This window comes from Fistularia commersonii, chromosome 19 (assembly GCF_037954325.1).
Source record: "Fistularia commersonii isolate RoL2024-O1a breed Wild chromosome 19, RoL_Fcom_v1.0, whole genome shotgun sequence".
NCBI classification, from domain to species: domain Eukaryota; kingdom Metazoa; phylum Chordata; class Actinopteri; order Syngnathiformes; family Fistulariidae; genus Fistularia; species Fistularia commersonii.
The window spans coordinates 527,501-542,500 of NC_141302.1; the positions used below are offsets into that span (position 1 = coordinate 527,501).

The 15,000-nt window shown below is 58.3% G+C and overlaps 3 protein-coding genes and 1 long non-coding RNA gene across 10 annotated transcripts in view; all 4 read right to left on the reverse strand.

Moving 5' to 3' along the window:
- actn3b (actinin alpha 3b) overlaps window positions 1–1,894 on the reverse strand; it is a 15,556-nt gene extending 13,662 nt beyond the window's left edge. For both annotated transcript variants that reach the window (XM_086165288.1, XM_086165287.1), the window contains exon 1: window positions 1,729–1,894. In XM_086165288.1, coding sequence (XP_086021414.1) covers window positions 1,729–1,863 — 135 coding nt within the window. In that variant the 5' untranslated portion in view covers window positions 1,864–1,894. The remainder of the gene's footprint in view (window positions 1–1,728) is intronic.
- A 370-nt stretch (window positions 1,895–2,264) lies between these two features.
- LOC147223224 (uncharacterized) lies at window positions 2,265–4,299 on the reverse strand. 2 transcript variants are annotated; one of them, XR_015107542.1, is made up of 3 exons: window positions 3,713–4,299; window positions 2,775–2,844; window positions 2,265–2,545 (listed from the first exon to the last, which is right to left on the reverse strand). It is a non-coding gene; the product is annotated as an uncharacterized LOC147223224 (long non-coding RNA). The 2 variants fall into 2 exon arrangements; XR_015107541.1 differs by lacking the exon at window positions 2,265–2,545 and having other exon boundaries at window positions 2,686–2,844; window positions 3,713–3,842.
- A 2,101-nt stretch (window positions 4,300–6,400) lies between these two features.
- Window positions 6,401–10,356, reverse strand: rbm14b (RNA binding motif protein 14b). Of its 5 annotated transcripts, none has more exons than XM_086165296.1 (4): window positions 10,322–10,356; window positions 8,681–9,065; window positions 7,395–8,415; window positions 6,401–7,012 (listed from the first exon to the last, which is right to left on the reverse strand). In XM_086165296.1, exons 2-4 carry the CDS (start codon window positions 9,027–9,029, stop codon window positions 6,727–6,729), a joined length of 1,656 nt encoding a protein of 551 aa, XP_086021422.1. In that variant the 5' UTR covers window positions 9,030–9,065; window positions 10,322–10,356; the 3' UTR covers window positions 6,401–6,726. The 5 variants fall into 5 exon arrangements, with proteins under 5 accessions (XP_086021422.1, XP_086021426.1, XP_086021423.1 ...); XM_086165300.1 differs by having other exon boundaries at window positions 6,401–7,256; XM_086165297.1 differs by having other exon boundaries at window positions 8,681–9,033; window positions 10,322–10,348.
- Window positions 10,357–11,626: 1,270 nt separating this feature from the next.
- ccs (copper chaperone for superoxide dismutase) lies at window positions 11,627–13,983 on the reverse strand. The gene is made up of 8 exons (XM_086165317.1): window positions 13,849–13,983; window positions 13,691–13,763; window positions 12,955–13,092; window positions 12,563–12,737; window positions 12,413–12,473; window positions 12,258–12,335; window positions 12,074–12,177; window positions 11,627–11,955 (listed from the first exon to the last, which is right to left on the reverse strand). The coding sequence occupies exons 1-8, from the start codon at window positions 13,870–13,872 to the stop codon at window positions 11,811–11,813; spliced, it is 798 nt and encodes a 265-aa protein (XP_086021443.1). The 5' UTR covers window positions 13,873–13,983; the 3' UTR covers window positions 11,627–11,810.
- Window positions 13,984–15,000: the final 1,017 nt, after the last annotated feature.

Below are 15,000 nucleotides of genomic sequence, written 5' to 3' on the forward strand. Positions count from 1 at the left end.
CCTTTCCTCCACGTCTCCGCCTGAATCTCCGGGCCCCGCAGTTCCGCCCCCGTCCTGCAGGGGGCGCCACCCCCTCCCGCCCGTACGTGTTGACAAACACTCGCTGCTGACTTTTCATTTTGTGGAGGAGAAATAGTCGTGGTGGATCGATTACAGCGGCCGCTGACGCTCCGGCTAAATATACAGGCTGATATCAGCTCCTTGGGACGGCTAGCACATGCCGGGGGGGGCAGGAGAGCGCCGTGACCCCCCAAACCCCCCCGAGGGGTGACACCCCTCGGGGTCATTTTACACCAACAAGATTGACAGGTGTGGGGGGGGCATGAAAGGAAAAAGACGTTCCCCCGACACACACACACACACACACACACACACACACACACACACACTCACAGGAGATGATGGTGATGATATTTTGTGGTTGATTGGATAGCAGATCAATATATCAATGATTGTGTTGCAATAGATTGATCAGGGGAGTGAAGGAGAGAAGAAGTGAAGTGAAAGAGTGAGGGAGTGAAGCAGAGGAGTGAAGTGAAGCAGAGTGATGTGCGTCTATTTTGGTGCAGATGTTTATTTGCGTGCGGGTGAAACCGAGCCGGCTGTATATCTGTCCACGCTCTGCAGCACCATCTGTCCATCCGTCCATCCATCCATCTTCTCATCCATCTTCTCATCCACCCATCTTCTAATCCATCCATCCGTCTGTCCATCCATCCATCCATCTTCTAATCCATCCATCCATCCATCCTGCAGGAAGTTCTAATTCTTGTGTGGACGCTCCTTGGCTGTGACCCTAGCGGCTCCTGAGAGCTAGCATGACATCAGGGTAGCATCAGGTTCCTCAAAGGGGGGACCAGCAGAACCCCCTCCTGACCCCTGACCCCTGACCCCTGACCCCCCCATCTCTGCTCCCCAACTCCAGGAGAACCCGGTTCTAAATGTTCCACTGCGGCGAGTTCAGGTGTCCATTAGCACCAAGCCCGTGTTAGCATGTTAGCACGCTAGCTGGAGAGCGGGCGGCGGCCATGACGGGCCTCCTGGCCCCGGGGCCGACGGCAGGTCTGGGGTCAAAGGGGGTCCCCCTCCCTGGGGGGGGTCTTCAGAAACCATTTCAATTTGGTCAGTTAATTACAAACATGGCGACGCCTGTCTGAACTGGTTGCCTTGGCAACGTTTCCTTCTCTGAGGTGACCAATATGAATACTAATTAATAATAATCGATATTAGAAACAGATGCGGATGATGTTTGATCCGAAACCTCACATCCGACCGGAAGTCCACTTTATTGACGTGTTGAACCGACTTCCGGTGCCACAGCAGCCCGGCGGTATGGATACACGCGTAATTATCGATTATTGATTAGTTTGTTGGGTTGGGATCAAGCTGCGGGCGGGTAGTGTGTGTGTGTGTGTGTGTGTGTGTGTGTGGGGGGGGGGGGTTATATTTAGCCTGTCTTGGCGGAGGGGGGGTGATGGGGGAGGGGGGTGAAAGACAACACTAAGAAAGTTCCAGAGCCCAAAATAAATCCCGCCGGCCCTTCCTCCAGCTGGACCGGGACACCAGGTGCAGCCCGGACCCCCCGGACCCCCCGGACCCCCGCATCGGGTCCCGCTCCCGGGTTAGTCACCGAAAATCACGGAAAGGTTACATCCGGCGGCGCGCCGTGCGTAATTACGCGCGGCGGCACATGAGCCCCCCGCATCCACCGCAACCCCCGCAACCCACCTTCCTCTGCTGCTTCTCCCAGGCCGGGTCCAGCAGCAGGTCCCGGTCCCAGTCCTCCTCCTGGGTCATGTAGGCCTCCTCATGGTGGATGGTGTAGGAGTTGGTGTAGGTGATCGTGGGCTCCACGGCCGTCATCGTGCCGCCTCCGTCAGGACGCGCGTCCCGCGCAGCTCACCGGAAGTCAAGGGCGGGAAGAAAGACGCGGGGAGTTGCGGTGCGGTGCGGGTCGGCGGTGCGGTGCCGGGCGGAGGTCGGGTGGGGGGGGCAGAGACGTCTGTGCGCGGCTGGCGCTCCCACTGCCAAAGACCCTGCTGGCCGCGGCGGCTTCCCTGGTCAAGGCTGGAACACGTGAGGCGCGGGTGTCGGGTTCGGAGCCTAAAAAGGCGCGGGGGGTTCCGGTCCCCCCGGTCCATCCCCGCCCCCCCCGGGGCTTTTTAAGGCCCTGCCGGTGCACCTGTCGCCGCGGACGGACTCCCGGCCAAACATCTGCGTCATCTGACGCACGCAAGCGCACTGAAGACACGGGACGGCCGGAAGAGGGTGCAGAGCTTTTATTGGAGGCTCAGGACGCGCCGCGACCTTTCGGGTCCGACGGGCTATGACGTCACTTCGGCGTTCAACACGCACGCACACCAGCGGCGGCGGCCACACATGGAGGGGGGCGGGGGGGGGAGACTTCCTGTTCAAGCCTGCTTTCAGCGCGGCTGCTTCCGGTGCTTTTACTTTGAAAGGTTCGGTTGCGGCAGCTTCCGGTCCTGGGGCCTCTGGAGGCCGGACACCAGGGGGCGCCCTGACCCGCCTTCACAAGTGTGTGTGTCTGTGGGGGGGGGGGGACAGGAAACACACCTCCAGACGAAAAGCTGGATCAGGGGGTCTCAGCAGGATACAGTCCTGGACCTGGACCTGGTCCTGGTCCGTGAGGGGGGGTGGCACTGGTGTAGGGTTGGAGTTGGGCGGTACTATCAGGGCGCACGCGCGCACACACACACACACACACACACACACACACACACACACACACGGCTCCTGTCCCGGTCCAAACTCACCTGCCGGCTCCCTCTGTCCTGGCCGGCGTCCTCCGCAGGCTCCGCCCCTCAGTCAGACTCCGCCCTCCGGCTGTCGGGCACAGGGCGGACATGTTGGCAGTGGACGGCCGGGCGTGGAAGGCGGCCCTCAGCGGGCGGCAGGCGAGCCGGCGGTTCCCCGACCAGAAAAGTCCTATAGGACCCCTGAGATTGGGCCAATCTGCAGGCCGCCTCGTCTTATAGGACGTTTCTGATTGGCCGGCGGGCGGCGAAGGCGTCCGGGCGAGGAGGCGCCGAGGTTCGGTGGGGGGGGTCGGAACCGGCCTTGCCGGGCTCTTTGTGACGGCGTCCGGCGGCGACACACAGACACGGTCATCGGCACGCCACGGGCGGGGGGGCGGGGAGGGGCTGGCGGGCAGCGGGGCGGGGCGGGGGGGCAGGCGGGCGGGTCTCAGTCCGAGCCGGAGCCACAAGCCCAGATCCAAGGTGGCGGCGGCGGTAGCGGCGGGAAGAACGCTCTGGCTGTGTGTGTGTGTGTGTGTGTGTGTGTGTGTGTGTGTAAACGGCGAACGGGGGGGGGGGGTTCAGGCGGCGAAGACGGCGGTGGAGTCGACCAGCCGGCAGGGAGAGGGGGCGGGTCCACACTGGGCACGCCCACACACACACACCTGATGTGAACCTGCACACACACACCTTCCTTTATTTACCTGCTCCACGAACACATGCATGAACACACACACACACACACACACACACACACACACTGAGCAGCCCCCTCGCCCTGCGTCCCCCCCCCCACCAGGAAGCCCGAACTGCAGCTCTGCCATGGCAGCAAAGGGGGTACGGAGTGGGGGGGCGGGGGGTTCAAGGCACAGTCAGAGGCGCGGGGGAGGGGGGGCGAGGGGTCAAGGGTCGGCAGGGGGAGGAGCTTCCGGTTTGGTCTGTTTTCTTTTATTTACCTTGGAGGTGCAGACAGAGAGAATGAGTTCCCGCTGTGGTGGCATCGCGTTAAAAGTCATCGCCGGGTTGTTGCCGCCGCCGCCGCCGCCCACGCACGCCGTCCCGGGTCACCTAGTCAGGTCAGACAGTTAGTTCAGAGCGGAGGCCGGAGGGCCGGCGGCGGCGGTGCTGCTGGGGGTCTGTGGTCGGGGTCGGTTGCGTCAAGTGACACACATGCAGGTCTGAGAGTAGAGTGGACGGACGCACACTCGCACACACACACACACACACACACACACACACACACACAGGGGAGGGGGGTTGGAGGGGGCAGACGGACAGCCATGGAACCCCCAGGACGGGACGGGACGGGACGGGACGGCCGCACAGATGGAAATGCTCGGCGACGGGCCGTTCTATCTGTGACTCCCCGCCGCTCCGGGGGGCGGAGCCAAAGGAAAGTGATCCAATCGGGGCGGACGGGAGGGGCGGGGCAAACAGACTCGCCCCGCCCGCCCCGCCCGGGGAGCAGACGGAGCGGAGGGCGAACGGGCGGCGGTCCCACCCCGACCCCGAGCACACGGAGCAGCGCCCTCTACACCCCCCCCTCTGCAACCACAGCCCAGGAACAAGGGGGGGGACGGACGGACGGACGGACGGACGTCCAAACCTCCGCTTCCTTCCAACAGGTAACAGCAAAACATTCTTTATTATCATCAGTATCATGGAGAGGATACACTGGTCCATAAAAAGCATGCCGGGTTTTTAACCATCGCCTAAAAAAAAAAAAACAAACAAACAAAAACAAAAAAAAAGGCAAACTCAAGTCTAAAAATACGTCTTAACATGACAGACCAGACATTTCACCGAGCACAGAGTTCTACAAAGGATGCAACTGTTTATACAGGACACAGAGAGGATCCACCTCCTCCAAGCTCTGGGAGGAGGAGACGGCGGCAGGGCAGGGAGGAGGTACAATCTGAGGCTAATCTGGAATCTGGGCAGAAGAGATGACAGCAGGGAGACACCGGTGTGTGTTTATTGTGCCCGCAGACAGGAAACAGGAAGTAGGAGGCAGGAAGCAGGTCCACAGTCAGAGAGATACATTGGTCTAAAAAAAAAATATATATAGGCTGGGAGCCAAAGTGTGGAGGCTGGGGGGGGGGGCCTCTGGATTTATACATTAAAAATACAAACAGAGAAACCAAACTGCAGACTTTGAAAAAAAAGGGTTGGGGTTTGAGGGACGTCCTGGGGGGCGGGGCGGGGGGGGGGCGGGGGTCAGAACGGAGATGAAACCCTACATGATTTGGAAACACCTTCCAAGTTGCAGACCAGAAGCTCGCAGGTGTTGGAGGGCAGTCGCCTGCCTGCAGACCTGACCTGCAGCTGCATGGGGGGGCGGGAGGCGGGCGCAGCGCCTTGGGGTGGGGGGGTGGGGGTGGGCGTGGGTGGGGTGGGGGGGGGGGGGGTGCTGGAGGACACTGCCCCAGCTCTCGCTTCATTGGTGCTTTTCACTTTGTGGCTTTTTACCCAAAAACCCTGTGACGTGTTGCAGTGGGAGAGCCGGACGCTCCGCCGCACGACGGAAAACCATAAAAACTAAACGTGGAAAGCACTTAAAATGGGAGATCCCTCCGCTTAATGCACTTCACTCAAAACATGTAGGCACGTCTGAGCCGCTCGCCAACGCTCCGGGGATCCCAAACAGGAAGTAAACGTCGCGCCGTTCGCCGACGCGGGCTGACCCGCCCGAAGGATGAGAATGGAAAGAAAGGCCTCTGAAGGGCTGAAGACACACTATCTACAGAGGGCCGGGCGGCCTGTGGTCAGAGGTAGGCAGCTGTGGAGACGGGGTGCTGAGGCAGTGTCGTCCGGCGCCGGGGTCGGGTGGGGGATGGGGGGGAAGAGGAGGGTCCAAATCTAGTTACAGTACGCGTTCCGTGTGCTTCGTGGGTTTTTAATGTAGCTGCGGTGTTTGTGCGTCGCGAGGTCAGGAGCCCCCGCGGCCGTCACTCACTCGTGTCCCATTCAGATCCCCGGCCGGACAAACACAAACGCCTCCAACTTGGTTCTGTGAGACACAGTGGCGGGACGGCGGCGCCCTGCTCCATCACGTGAAAACATAAGGCAAAAAGGGTTTCTAGAGTTAGCTGCCTGACTGGCGGTCCGGGCCCCGGCCGGACCCTGAGAAACAAAGACTATTTGGCCTCAGACTCCAGAGCAGGTTCTGGAAACGAAGGCGTGGGGGACGGCCCGCCGGGCCGCTCCAGTACTGGCACTGAGTGAGACTGGCACATCAGTTAAAACAAGTTAAAACACGAGGACAGAGAAGGCCCGTTCACCGGAGCCCACAGAGACAGAACGCCGGCCCCACATGGGGGGAGGGGGACTGCGGCGCCGCCGCCGCCGCCAGCAGGCGCCAAACGTAAACGTCCAGACCCAACGGGGCTCGTGGAGCGAGGCGACCACATTTACTACTTTTGTAAACAACCAAGCTAGCAAACAACTTACCAAAGCTAGGTGTCTCGGCTAGCGCACGGGAGCACGCTAACACACAGCGAACGTGAACCGGAGCCAGGTGAGCGAGCTAGCTTCCAGTAGCTAGCGAGCGCTAAGTGAGGTCTGGGTAGCTAATGACAGCCGCCACCAGCGTAAACGTGAGGAGCACCGCATGCTAAGGATTCGGGTAGCATTAGCATACGTACTACAGAGATCGCGTCCGACGGGGCGCTAATCCGTGAGGAAGATCTCGGGTGGAAGGAGCCTTTCTTCGGGCGCCTCGGGCCAGGGGCCGGCGCCCCTCCGGGTCGCGCGGCGTCCTCGGGCGAGGACGAGAGGCGTTCTGTCTCTATGGCCGCACTGTGTGATTTCAAACAGGACCGAGTTCAGCCGAATGCCGTCCCCGCCCGAGGCGCCCCCACACACGCAGACGGACTCGCACACAGAACCCGACAGGCGAGCGGCACGGGGTGGCGAGCGTCGGGTCGGCGGAGGAAGTGGGTCGGGACAAAGAGGGAGGGCTGAGGGCGTACTATCGGAAGGGGGGCTCAGGCGTGTGAAGGGAGAGTTCGGGGCGGCGGAGGACGGCCTCCTTGCGCGTGGGCGGCGGCAACGGCGGCTCATACACCCTTGGCGCAGCCATGGCGGCTGCGACCACTGGCCTGAGGGCGTCCAGCGTGGCGACCGGCTGGGCGGACATGGCGGGGACAGCGGGCACTCCTGGCATGCCAGGCAGGGCCGTCACCGCGTTGGGGGGCGGGTAGGCGTACTGGAACTGGGGGTACTGCTGCAGCTGCTGGTAGTACTCCGCATAATACCTATGAGAGGGGATGGGGTGGAGGGTGGAGAGGGATGGGTGAGGGAGAGGAGGGTTTAGGTAGGACGAGGGAGCGCCAGGACATTTCTGGTGGAAACACAGTGAGTAACAAGTTTCCTCTCTGTTTCATAGATTTTCCCAGGACATTTTCAAAACAATCCAGGAGGGCCGACGGCCGGGGATCCAAACACCCGTTCCCGTCCGTCGCAGGGCTGACAGGACGTCAGCACCTGTCAGGGCTGCACCTGTTGGCGTGATTGACAGTTCTACTGATTGTTCCGTCCATGATTCAGAGTCATTTGTCTTCATAAATGTCAATTGGACAGGTTTCTAATCTTGACATGAGAGAGGCGGACCTGTGAGCGGGGGCGGGGGGGTCTTACCTGGCCATGGGGTCTTCCGCCGCCTCAACGGCTTCCTCTGCGGCCCGACCGGCCGGCGTGGGCAACAGGGGGCGACGGGGCTTGGCCCTCTGGTAGATAAAGGGCTTCATCACCGGGTCTGGTAGGAGGGGCGCCGACCTCCTCAGAGGACTGCGGTCCCTCTCCCCGGACTTGGCGGCGGCCGCCACCGTTTGCTGCTCTGCCACCACCTGCTGGCCCTGAGCGAAGTAATGCGCCTGCCTGGCCGCCTCGAAGATGGCCGTGGTCGGGTCCGCTGCACCCATGGCGCTAATGTGAGTGTAGGCCGGCGTGGCGGCGCCGTAAAGCGCGGGGGCTACGCTGTAGGCGGGGTTGACCGCCGCCGCCGCCGTCGGCATTTCTATTCCCGGCGCGGCCAGGTAGACGGCGTTGGCCATCGCCGGCGTGTACACCGGGGTGGAGTAGGCCGCCGCGGCCGCCGCGGCAGCGGCCACGGGGCTCGCGGCCACCTGACCGTAGATGTTGGGGGTCATGGAGCTGTACACCTGCGTGCCGCCAGATGTCAGCGCCGCCTGGTTGGCCACCGATCCGTACAGCTGGTTGGCGACGTTGGCGCCGTACACCTGGCTGGCCAGGGCGCCGTACACGGCCGGATTCACCGGGTTCCCGTCGGTGCGCGTCCCCGTGGTGATCCCCGTGAGGGCGGCGTACGTGGGGTCGAACGTGGACGTGTTGTAGACCGAGTTGTGCACGCTCTGCTGGACCTGAAGCGGCAGACCGGCGGCCGCCGCCGCGGCCGCGGCCAGGACGGCCGCCTGACTCTGATACTGCTCCAGAGACGGCTTCCCCACGGGGCACTCGCCAGCGTAGTGGCCCTGCTTCCCGCAGTTGACGCAGGGGATCTTCCCGGTGGGCGCCTGCTTGCTGGGCTGCACCTTGGACAGCTCCACCGACAGGGGCCGGCCCTTGAAGGAGGTGCCGTGCAGCGCCTCGATGGCCTGCAGGGCGTCCTCCTTGTTCTCCATGTGCACAAAGGCGTAGCCTGCCGAGTGAGATGCGGAGTGAGGGAGCGTCGACCAACCACACGGCACTGTAATCCAAACATTTCTACCCTTCATTTGACAGTGAACACCCCCCCCCCCCTCCACCAAACACCTGGAGATGAATCACTGCCTCGGTTAGAGACGTTCTAGATTCGCTGTGTGCTCCTACCATCTCATCACGATGAAGGAATGACTCCTTCTTCAGGCGTGGTTTAACTCCCCCTCCCCCCAGAAGCTGAACGTTTCGGCCGGGCGGCGGCTCACCTTTAACCTTGTCACATTCCAGAACCTTCCCGAAGGTCTGGAAGAGCTGCTGGAGGTCCTCGGTGGTGCACATGCCGCTCAGATTACCCACAAACACCTTGGTGGAGTGCAGCGGCCTCCCCCGCGACTCCTCCACCACCAGATTACGTCCGCGGAACTCCCGTCCATTCAGCTCTCGGATGGCGCGCTCGGCGGCTCCCTCGCCCTGGAGGTGGACGAAGGCGAACTGCCGCAGCACGCTGCAGCTGACCACCTGGCCGTAGGGTTCAAAGATGGCCGACAGCTCCTCCTGGGTCGTGTCCAACGCCAGGTTACCCACAAAGAGCTTGACGGTGTGTCGCTTGTCCATGGCACTGCAGGAACACGAGAGACGCTTGACTAACAGCTGCCACGCACAGGAGGACACACAGAAAACACACAAACACACACACACAGTGATGAGGACAGTACAGTTATATGTGTGTGTGTGTGTACACACAAGGTCAAAGCTGAGCCAGTTCTTTTTCAGAAATGCCTCTGGCTGGGGTCACTCCTGTTCCACCACAGTTTAGTTCAAGAGATTAATGGGAGCAAACACAGGATAAACGCAATAATCCCAACATGGTGGGATTAAATGAGATCCCTGCAGTTTCACTCGAATTACAGAGGAATGATACAAAAACGAAAGACCCGAGAGAAATGAACTACCTTTAATTTGACAACCCAGATAAGAAAAGTTGCTGCTGAACAGCAGATTATACCAAATCTTCACTAATTAAGATTTCAAATTATCTTAAAGAAATAGTTCAACGGTGACAGATTAGATTACAACTGACATGAGATGACAATAACAGCTGTTTTCAACCATTTATTGTCCCGAACCCTGCCTGCAGCAGTCGGAGTGTGTGTGCACAAACACTCTGGCGTTTAAGCTGTCCATGCATTTTGAATATTAGTTATTTTCCCGGGTTAGGTGCCCGGGTTACATCAATCACCGATCCGTTATCGAAGCACCGGGAATCCCGGCGACCGAACACCGGATAGTCGGTGGACGTCGGTTGACCTTTGACCCCGCGGCCTTCCAGTACCGGACAACCGTCATTGCAGATAAGTGACAACGGACAGAACTGGACGGATGCGTTAACGTTCACATGTGTGTGTGCGAACACACACTTGTCTGATGCCCGTGTGTGTCGGTGTGCGGCCGCTGCGGACCGGGGCTTTGTGATGACGCAGCGCCGCGCTGACTCGACACATCGCCGTCTCTCTCGGAAATAAAGACGGAAAATAGAACATCTCGAAGACCCCAATCCGGTCGTCTGGACGCGTCCTTGGATTTGTTGGGAACATCGACAGCGGGACCCGGGCACCTGTCGGTGAAACCAACCGGGAACAATCGCGGAGGCCCTAACCGACGGGGAGCCGTTTGTTCGACGGTTAGCTAGCTAGCTAACTGCTAGCTAGCTAGCTGGCGACGCTAGCTAGCGACGGCGGAGGAGAAAAAAAACGGTCATTTTCCGCGTCGAACCGTCGAAACTCGCGGCAGCGGGGTGCGCACACGTACAAACCCGCACTCGACGGACACGAATCCGGGCCGTTCGGTACCGGGCGGCGGCGGAGGGACGGGCAGGCTGGGGGAGCGGGACAGGAGCGGAGTCTCACCAGGTAGCGCTGCGGCTCAAAATGGCAGCGGCTGCTTCCGCCTCAGTGTCGGGCATGGCGCTGGACCCGCGCGCCCGGGGGGAGGGGCGTGGGAGGGGCGAACGCGGTAAACAAACGGCGATTATTTTATTTATATTTTGAAAAGATTCAATCATTTGAACAGATTCTAAAATATACTTTTACTGGTTTATCGTTTTTAAAACATGAAAAAAAAAGTAATTTAATTTCCTACTTTTTTTTTGCGTCTACGTCACTTCCGGTTGGTTTCTCTCTGACTTCCGGAATCATCTTTGACTACTCTTTTTTTATTTTGTAATTGAACATAAAAAGTATAAACAGATAAGCATATGAACAAGCAAACATGCCAAGGTAGTATCAAATGTCAATGAATTAACCGGGGATGAGGAAGCAAAGGACTTAAGGACATTCGTTCTGTATGTAATCACTTAATTGTACAAGTTAACAGTATTAAAGTTTTGTGAGAAATGTTTTATCCTAGAAGACAAAGAAAATAAAGGAAAGCAGATAAATAAATAAATATGTAAATATATTAGAAAAAAACATAAATAAATTGCAAGGGGAATAAAATATGTATTTAACTTGGTGGTTCACAAGGAATCTCAGACATCAAACTATATATATTTTGGTTGTTGGATTTTTCCATCAGGATTTTTTGTGCAATTCAAAATCGTTTATAAACAACGTAAAATTGAGGGAACACTTTTGCATTTTGTTTTTGTGTGCAAAGAACTTGGCCAGACCTACAATAACATGAGTTTTAGCCCAAAAGCCTTGTACTTTTTCACATGAGAAAAATCTATGGTCTGAGGTTCCAATGTTGCCTTCACAAAATGTACAAATATAATCTTCAATATTAAAGCGTCCCCTCAATAATTCTTTAGATGGGTCGATGTTATTCATCATTTTGAAGTGGGTCACTCCGCCTCGGGGGGTATGGGTAGAGTCAGATACATAGTTCACAGCCTGGTCTTTGGCTACTTTCCCGCTAACAGTCACGGGAGCGTGACTGCAACAAGTGGTTTATCAAGGATTAGTCCTGCAGCCATATTTAACCACTTAATAATTTCACACTCACTTTATTGATTTTACTTGTTCCCTTGGGAAGCGTCACCTTTATTAACTCACATGCAAGGTCTCCAATGAACCTCCAGCATGGAGGGACCACATGCAGACACGGAGAGAACATCCAATCCGACCGGGGACCTTCTCGCTGTGCGCAGAGGTGCTAACCCCACACCACGTTATTTATTTTTCTCTCATGAAAATGGAAGGACACGGAACATGTAGAGATCTGATGCTTTTATTCTGGAACCTTCACCTGACCCGGGGGGGAAGCCCTTCATTTAGTATTGATTGATTACTCATTGATCTTCATGTGATTATGATTGAATGAATTAAGGTTTTTCAAAAATATTTCCCCACCCTGCCATCTCCATGGCTTCCCGTTCAAGCTGCGGGAGGCGGGGCTTCAGAGGTGGGCGGGGCCGGCCTGGAGCCGAGCGGCGGCGGCAACCTTTTCTCTTTCCTCCCACAGAGTCACGCCATCGCAGGCGCAGATCTGCTTGGGGTTCTGGAAAAGCCCGGCGGACCGAGCGATGATCCCGCAGGCCAGCCTGCAGGGAGGAGGAGGGGGAAGGCCCGATGAAGACGGGTGGACCCTCGGAGAAGGTCGCGTTTTGTTCCTGGACATCGCAGAAGTATCTGCACACGTGAAGGTTCGGTCCCACCCACCTTTCGCCCGAGTTCCCGGTCACCTTGGAGAGCGGGTGTCCGCCCCGCCCCAGGTCGTCCGGCCCGGCGTCCACCACCAGCGATCGGCCGATCACGTCCCACACCTGGAGGCGGGGTGGGGACAACCGGGAAAAGATGAGGACGGCGAGATGAACACGCTTCCTTCCTGAGAAGAAGACGCTACCTTCAGCTGACCGTCCTCCAGCCTGAACGAGGCCCGGCCGTCGGGTCCGGCCACGATGTTTCCCAGGTCGCCCACGTGCTGCAGAAACCACACGTGAGATCCGGGGACAGTGAGGTTCTCCGAGGAGGTTCCACCAGGAGGAACCTGGATCTTACCCGCTCCGGGTCCGTCCGGCCGCCGTGCCGTCGTCCGAAGGGGTTGTAATGTTCTCCGCAGCTGCTCGACACAGAACGCCGGTGAGGTTCTCCACGCAAGCGCAACACCTTCCTCCCCGTGGTGGAGGTTCCTCCCCGGTTCCTCCTCACCTGAGGCAGTCGTCGGTCAGGTCTCCCAGCGCGTGCACGTGGAGGCCGTGCGCTCCGGGCTCCAGCCCGTCCACCGTCCCGTCAATCAGACAGCGCTCCTCCGACAGCTGCAGGAACCGAACCACCCCCTGGACCCGACCGGCGCCGGACAACATGGCCACCGCTGCACCCAGGTCTAACACACACACACACACACACACACACACTCATAAGGAGAGGGCCATCAGAGGGTTTTAGCAGAAGGTTGAGGGCTTAGGGTGGGGGGTTGTGATGGACAGATGAGGCCGATGGTAACCCTGCAGCTTTCTTCTCCTACTCCTTCATCCATGCTTCATCACTTCAGAGTGTCTGATGCAGAGAACGTCAGGCAGGTTCCTCACAAGGTTCCTCACCTGGCCCGGACCCTCCGATGCCCTTCAGCACGGCGCTCCTCCCGGTGCCCTCGATCAGAGCCTGGACGGCGGCGCTGGTCAGCGTGGACTCCACCAGCACCGCCTGCTGCGCCACGTCGATGCTCACCGACTGCACATCTGCAGAAGATAGACTCACATGATCACACACACACACACACTGTATCTTCCTGGATCCGTGACCTCCTGTCTCCAGTGGATCCACCTCAGTAGGTGGAGCTAAAACCCGAGTCCACAGAAGAACCCAAGACCTTCAGACGCCGCAGAATAGCAGAGGCACCTCAAGACGACCTCCAGAAACATCCAGCTTCTCCCTTTTCACCACACACACACACACACACACACACACACACACACACACGCACACGCTCATACACAGACTCCAGTTTTTGTTTTCCGTGCGTTCCTGAACCTCAGACGTGCATCTCGTCCCCTGTGTTTTTCACCACTGACTCCACGACCTGATCCCTCCTATCTCCTGGACCTTCTGACCTGAGTGTGTGTGTGTGTGTGTGTGTGTGTGTGTGTGTGTGTGTGTGTGTGTGTGTGTGTGTGTGTGTGTGGACCTGATAAGAAGGTGACTTGATGCTCCCGCGTTTCTGAGGTTCTCCTCATGCTGGACACGCCGCACAACATCTAGGAAGATCTCCAGAGCATTGCTCCAGAAGGACCACGGGTGTTTTCATTGCACGTTACTTCGGGGATCCCCGTTACTTACCTGGTCTCCCCTGCAGAGCGGCTCTCACTGCGTCTGCGCAGTCGTCGCACGTCATCTGGACCGCGAACTCCAGCTGCGCAGCGGAGAGAGCAGACGGAACCGCCGTCACAAAACATCCAGACGAAAAGAAAAGGACGCCTGAAACGAATCAAAACCACCTTCGCGGCGTCCCGCGGCTCCATGGCGCCTCTTCCCGCCCGGACGCGTCCAGGTTCCAGCTCGGACAAACACTTCCTGGTTTCGTTATCTGCGGAAGCGCTCGGCCGCCGCCATCTTGGTGAGGTCGAGGTGAGGACGGGCGGCTCACTAGCGCCCCCGTGTGGCCAACCACTGCTACTGCAGCGATGCGTGTTATCAGGAGTGTGTGTGTGTCTGTGTGTGCGCGTGTGGTGATGCCGTGCAACTGTATCGGACACACACACACACACACACAGCTCATACATCTTTCCTCACACACATTGAAAGTCTGGCTGCGTGCGTTACTGCCATTTTTCCTGGGCTGGCTTTTTTTATTTATTTATTTTTTGGCAAGATCTGGTCTCCATGGTTACGGGAAAGGATCCGTGGGGAGGAACGGAGCCCGAACGGAACCCGGACCAGGTGCCAAAGGACGTGCCAGGGGATGGCGGTTCAGATCGGGGTCAGCGTGGGGGAGGAGGAGGCTTATCTGCACGCAGGTTTTATGGCGTATAGATAAAGCGTTAGCGGCGTGAAGGCTGCGGGGCTAATGGTGATTACTTCCTGTGGAGGGTGACGGACGCCTGCCCAGATGATTGGCGCCGCAGATTAACGCCGCCTCGGGCGGGAGACGCCGCTAAGCCGGTGGCGGCCTCACAGGTCCGTGTGTGTGTGTGTGTGTGTGTGTGTGTGTGTGTGTGAGAGCTGCTTGTTGGTGAAATGAATGAGCCGTGTCCCGGAAGCAGACCCCTGGTCTGGATGTTCTCCCGATGGTCCATCATGTGTTCATAGAAGCTACTAAAGGGTTCGAAAGGGGTGAGAAACATGTCGGGTTTGACTTTGGGACCTCCATGATCTGCTGGAGCTTCTGGACAGAGCTTCTGCAGTGGCTGTGACCTTTGACCCCCACGCTGAGGGACATGGTCACAAGTCATGGCAGATAATTGGTGCCTTCTGTGTTGAACCCCCCATCACACACACGAACACACACATTGTCACCCCAGACTGGTTGCCATGGCAACGTAACACATGGTGTAAACTGGGTTTGGACCCACCACCACCGTCAGGCGCTGTAAACAACTCGCTGCAAGGAGAGAACTACAAACATGGCGTCCGTTCCTGGTCTCACACTG

What these genes read in the sequence shown, in the direction of transcription:
- rbm14b (XM_086165296.1), bottom strand. Translation starts at nt 9,029, where the DNA reads ATGGACAAGCGACACACCGTCAAGCTCTTTGTGGGTAACCTGGCGTTG. An exon ending in GGAATGTGACAAGGTTAAAG is followed by an intron (nt 8,416 to 8,680) that starts GTGAGCCGCCGC and finishes CTCACTCGGCAG; the next exon opens with GCTACGCCTTTGTGCACATG. An exon ending in GCGGAAGACCCCATGGCCAG is followed by an intron (nt 7,013 to 7,394) that starts GTAAGACCCCCC and finishes CCCCTCTCATAG; the next exon opens with GTATTATGCGGAGTACTACC.
- ccs (XM_086165317.1), bottom strand. Translation starts at nt 13,872, where the DNA reads ATGGAGCCGCGGGACGCCGCGAAG. An exon ending in CGCTCTGCAGGGGAGACCAG is followed by an intron (nt 13,093 to 13,690) that starts GTAAGTAACGGG and finishes TATCTTCTGCAG; the next exon opens with ATGTGCAGTCGGTGAGCATC. An exon ending in ACCGGGAACTCGGGCGAAAG is followed by an intron (nt 11,956 to 12,073) that starts GTGGGTGGGACC and finishes TCCTCCCTGCAG; the next exon opens with GCTGGCCTGCGGGATCATCG.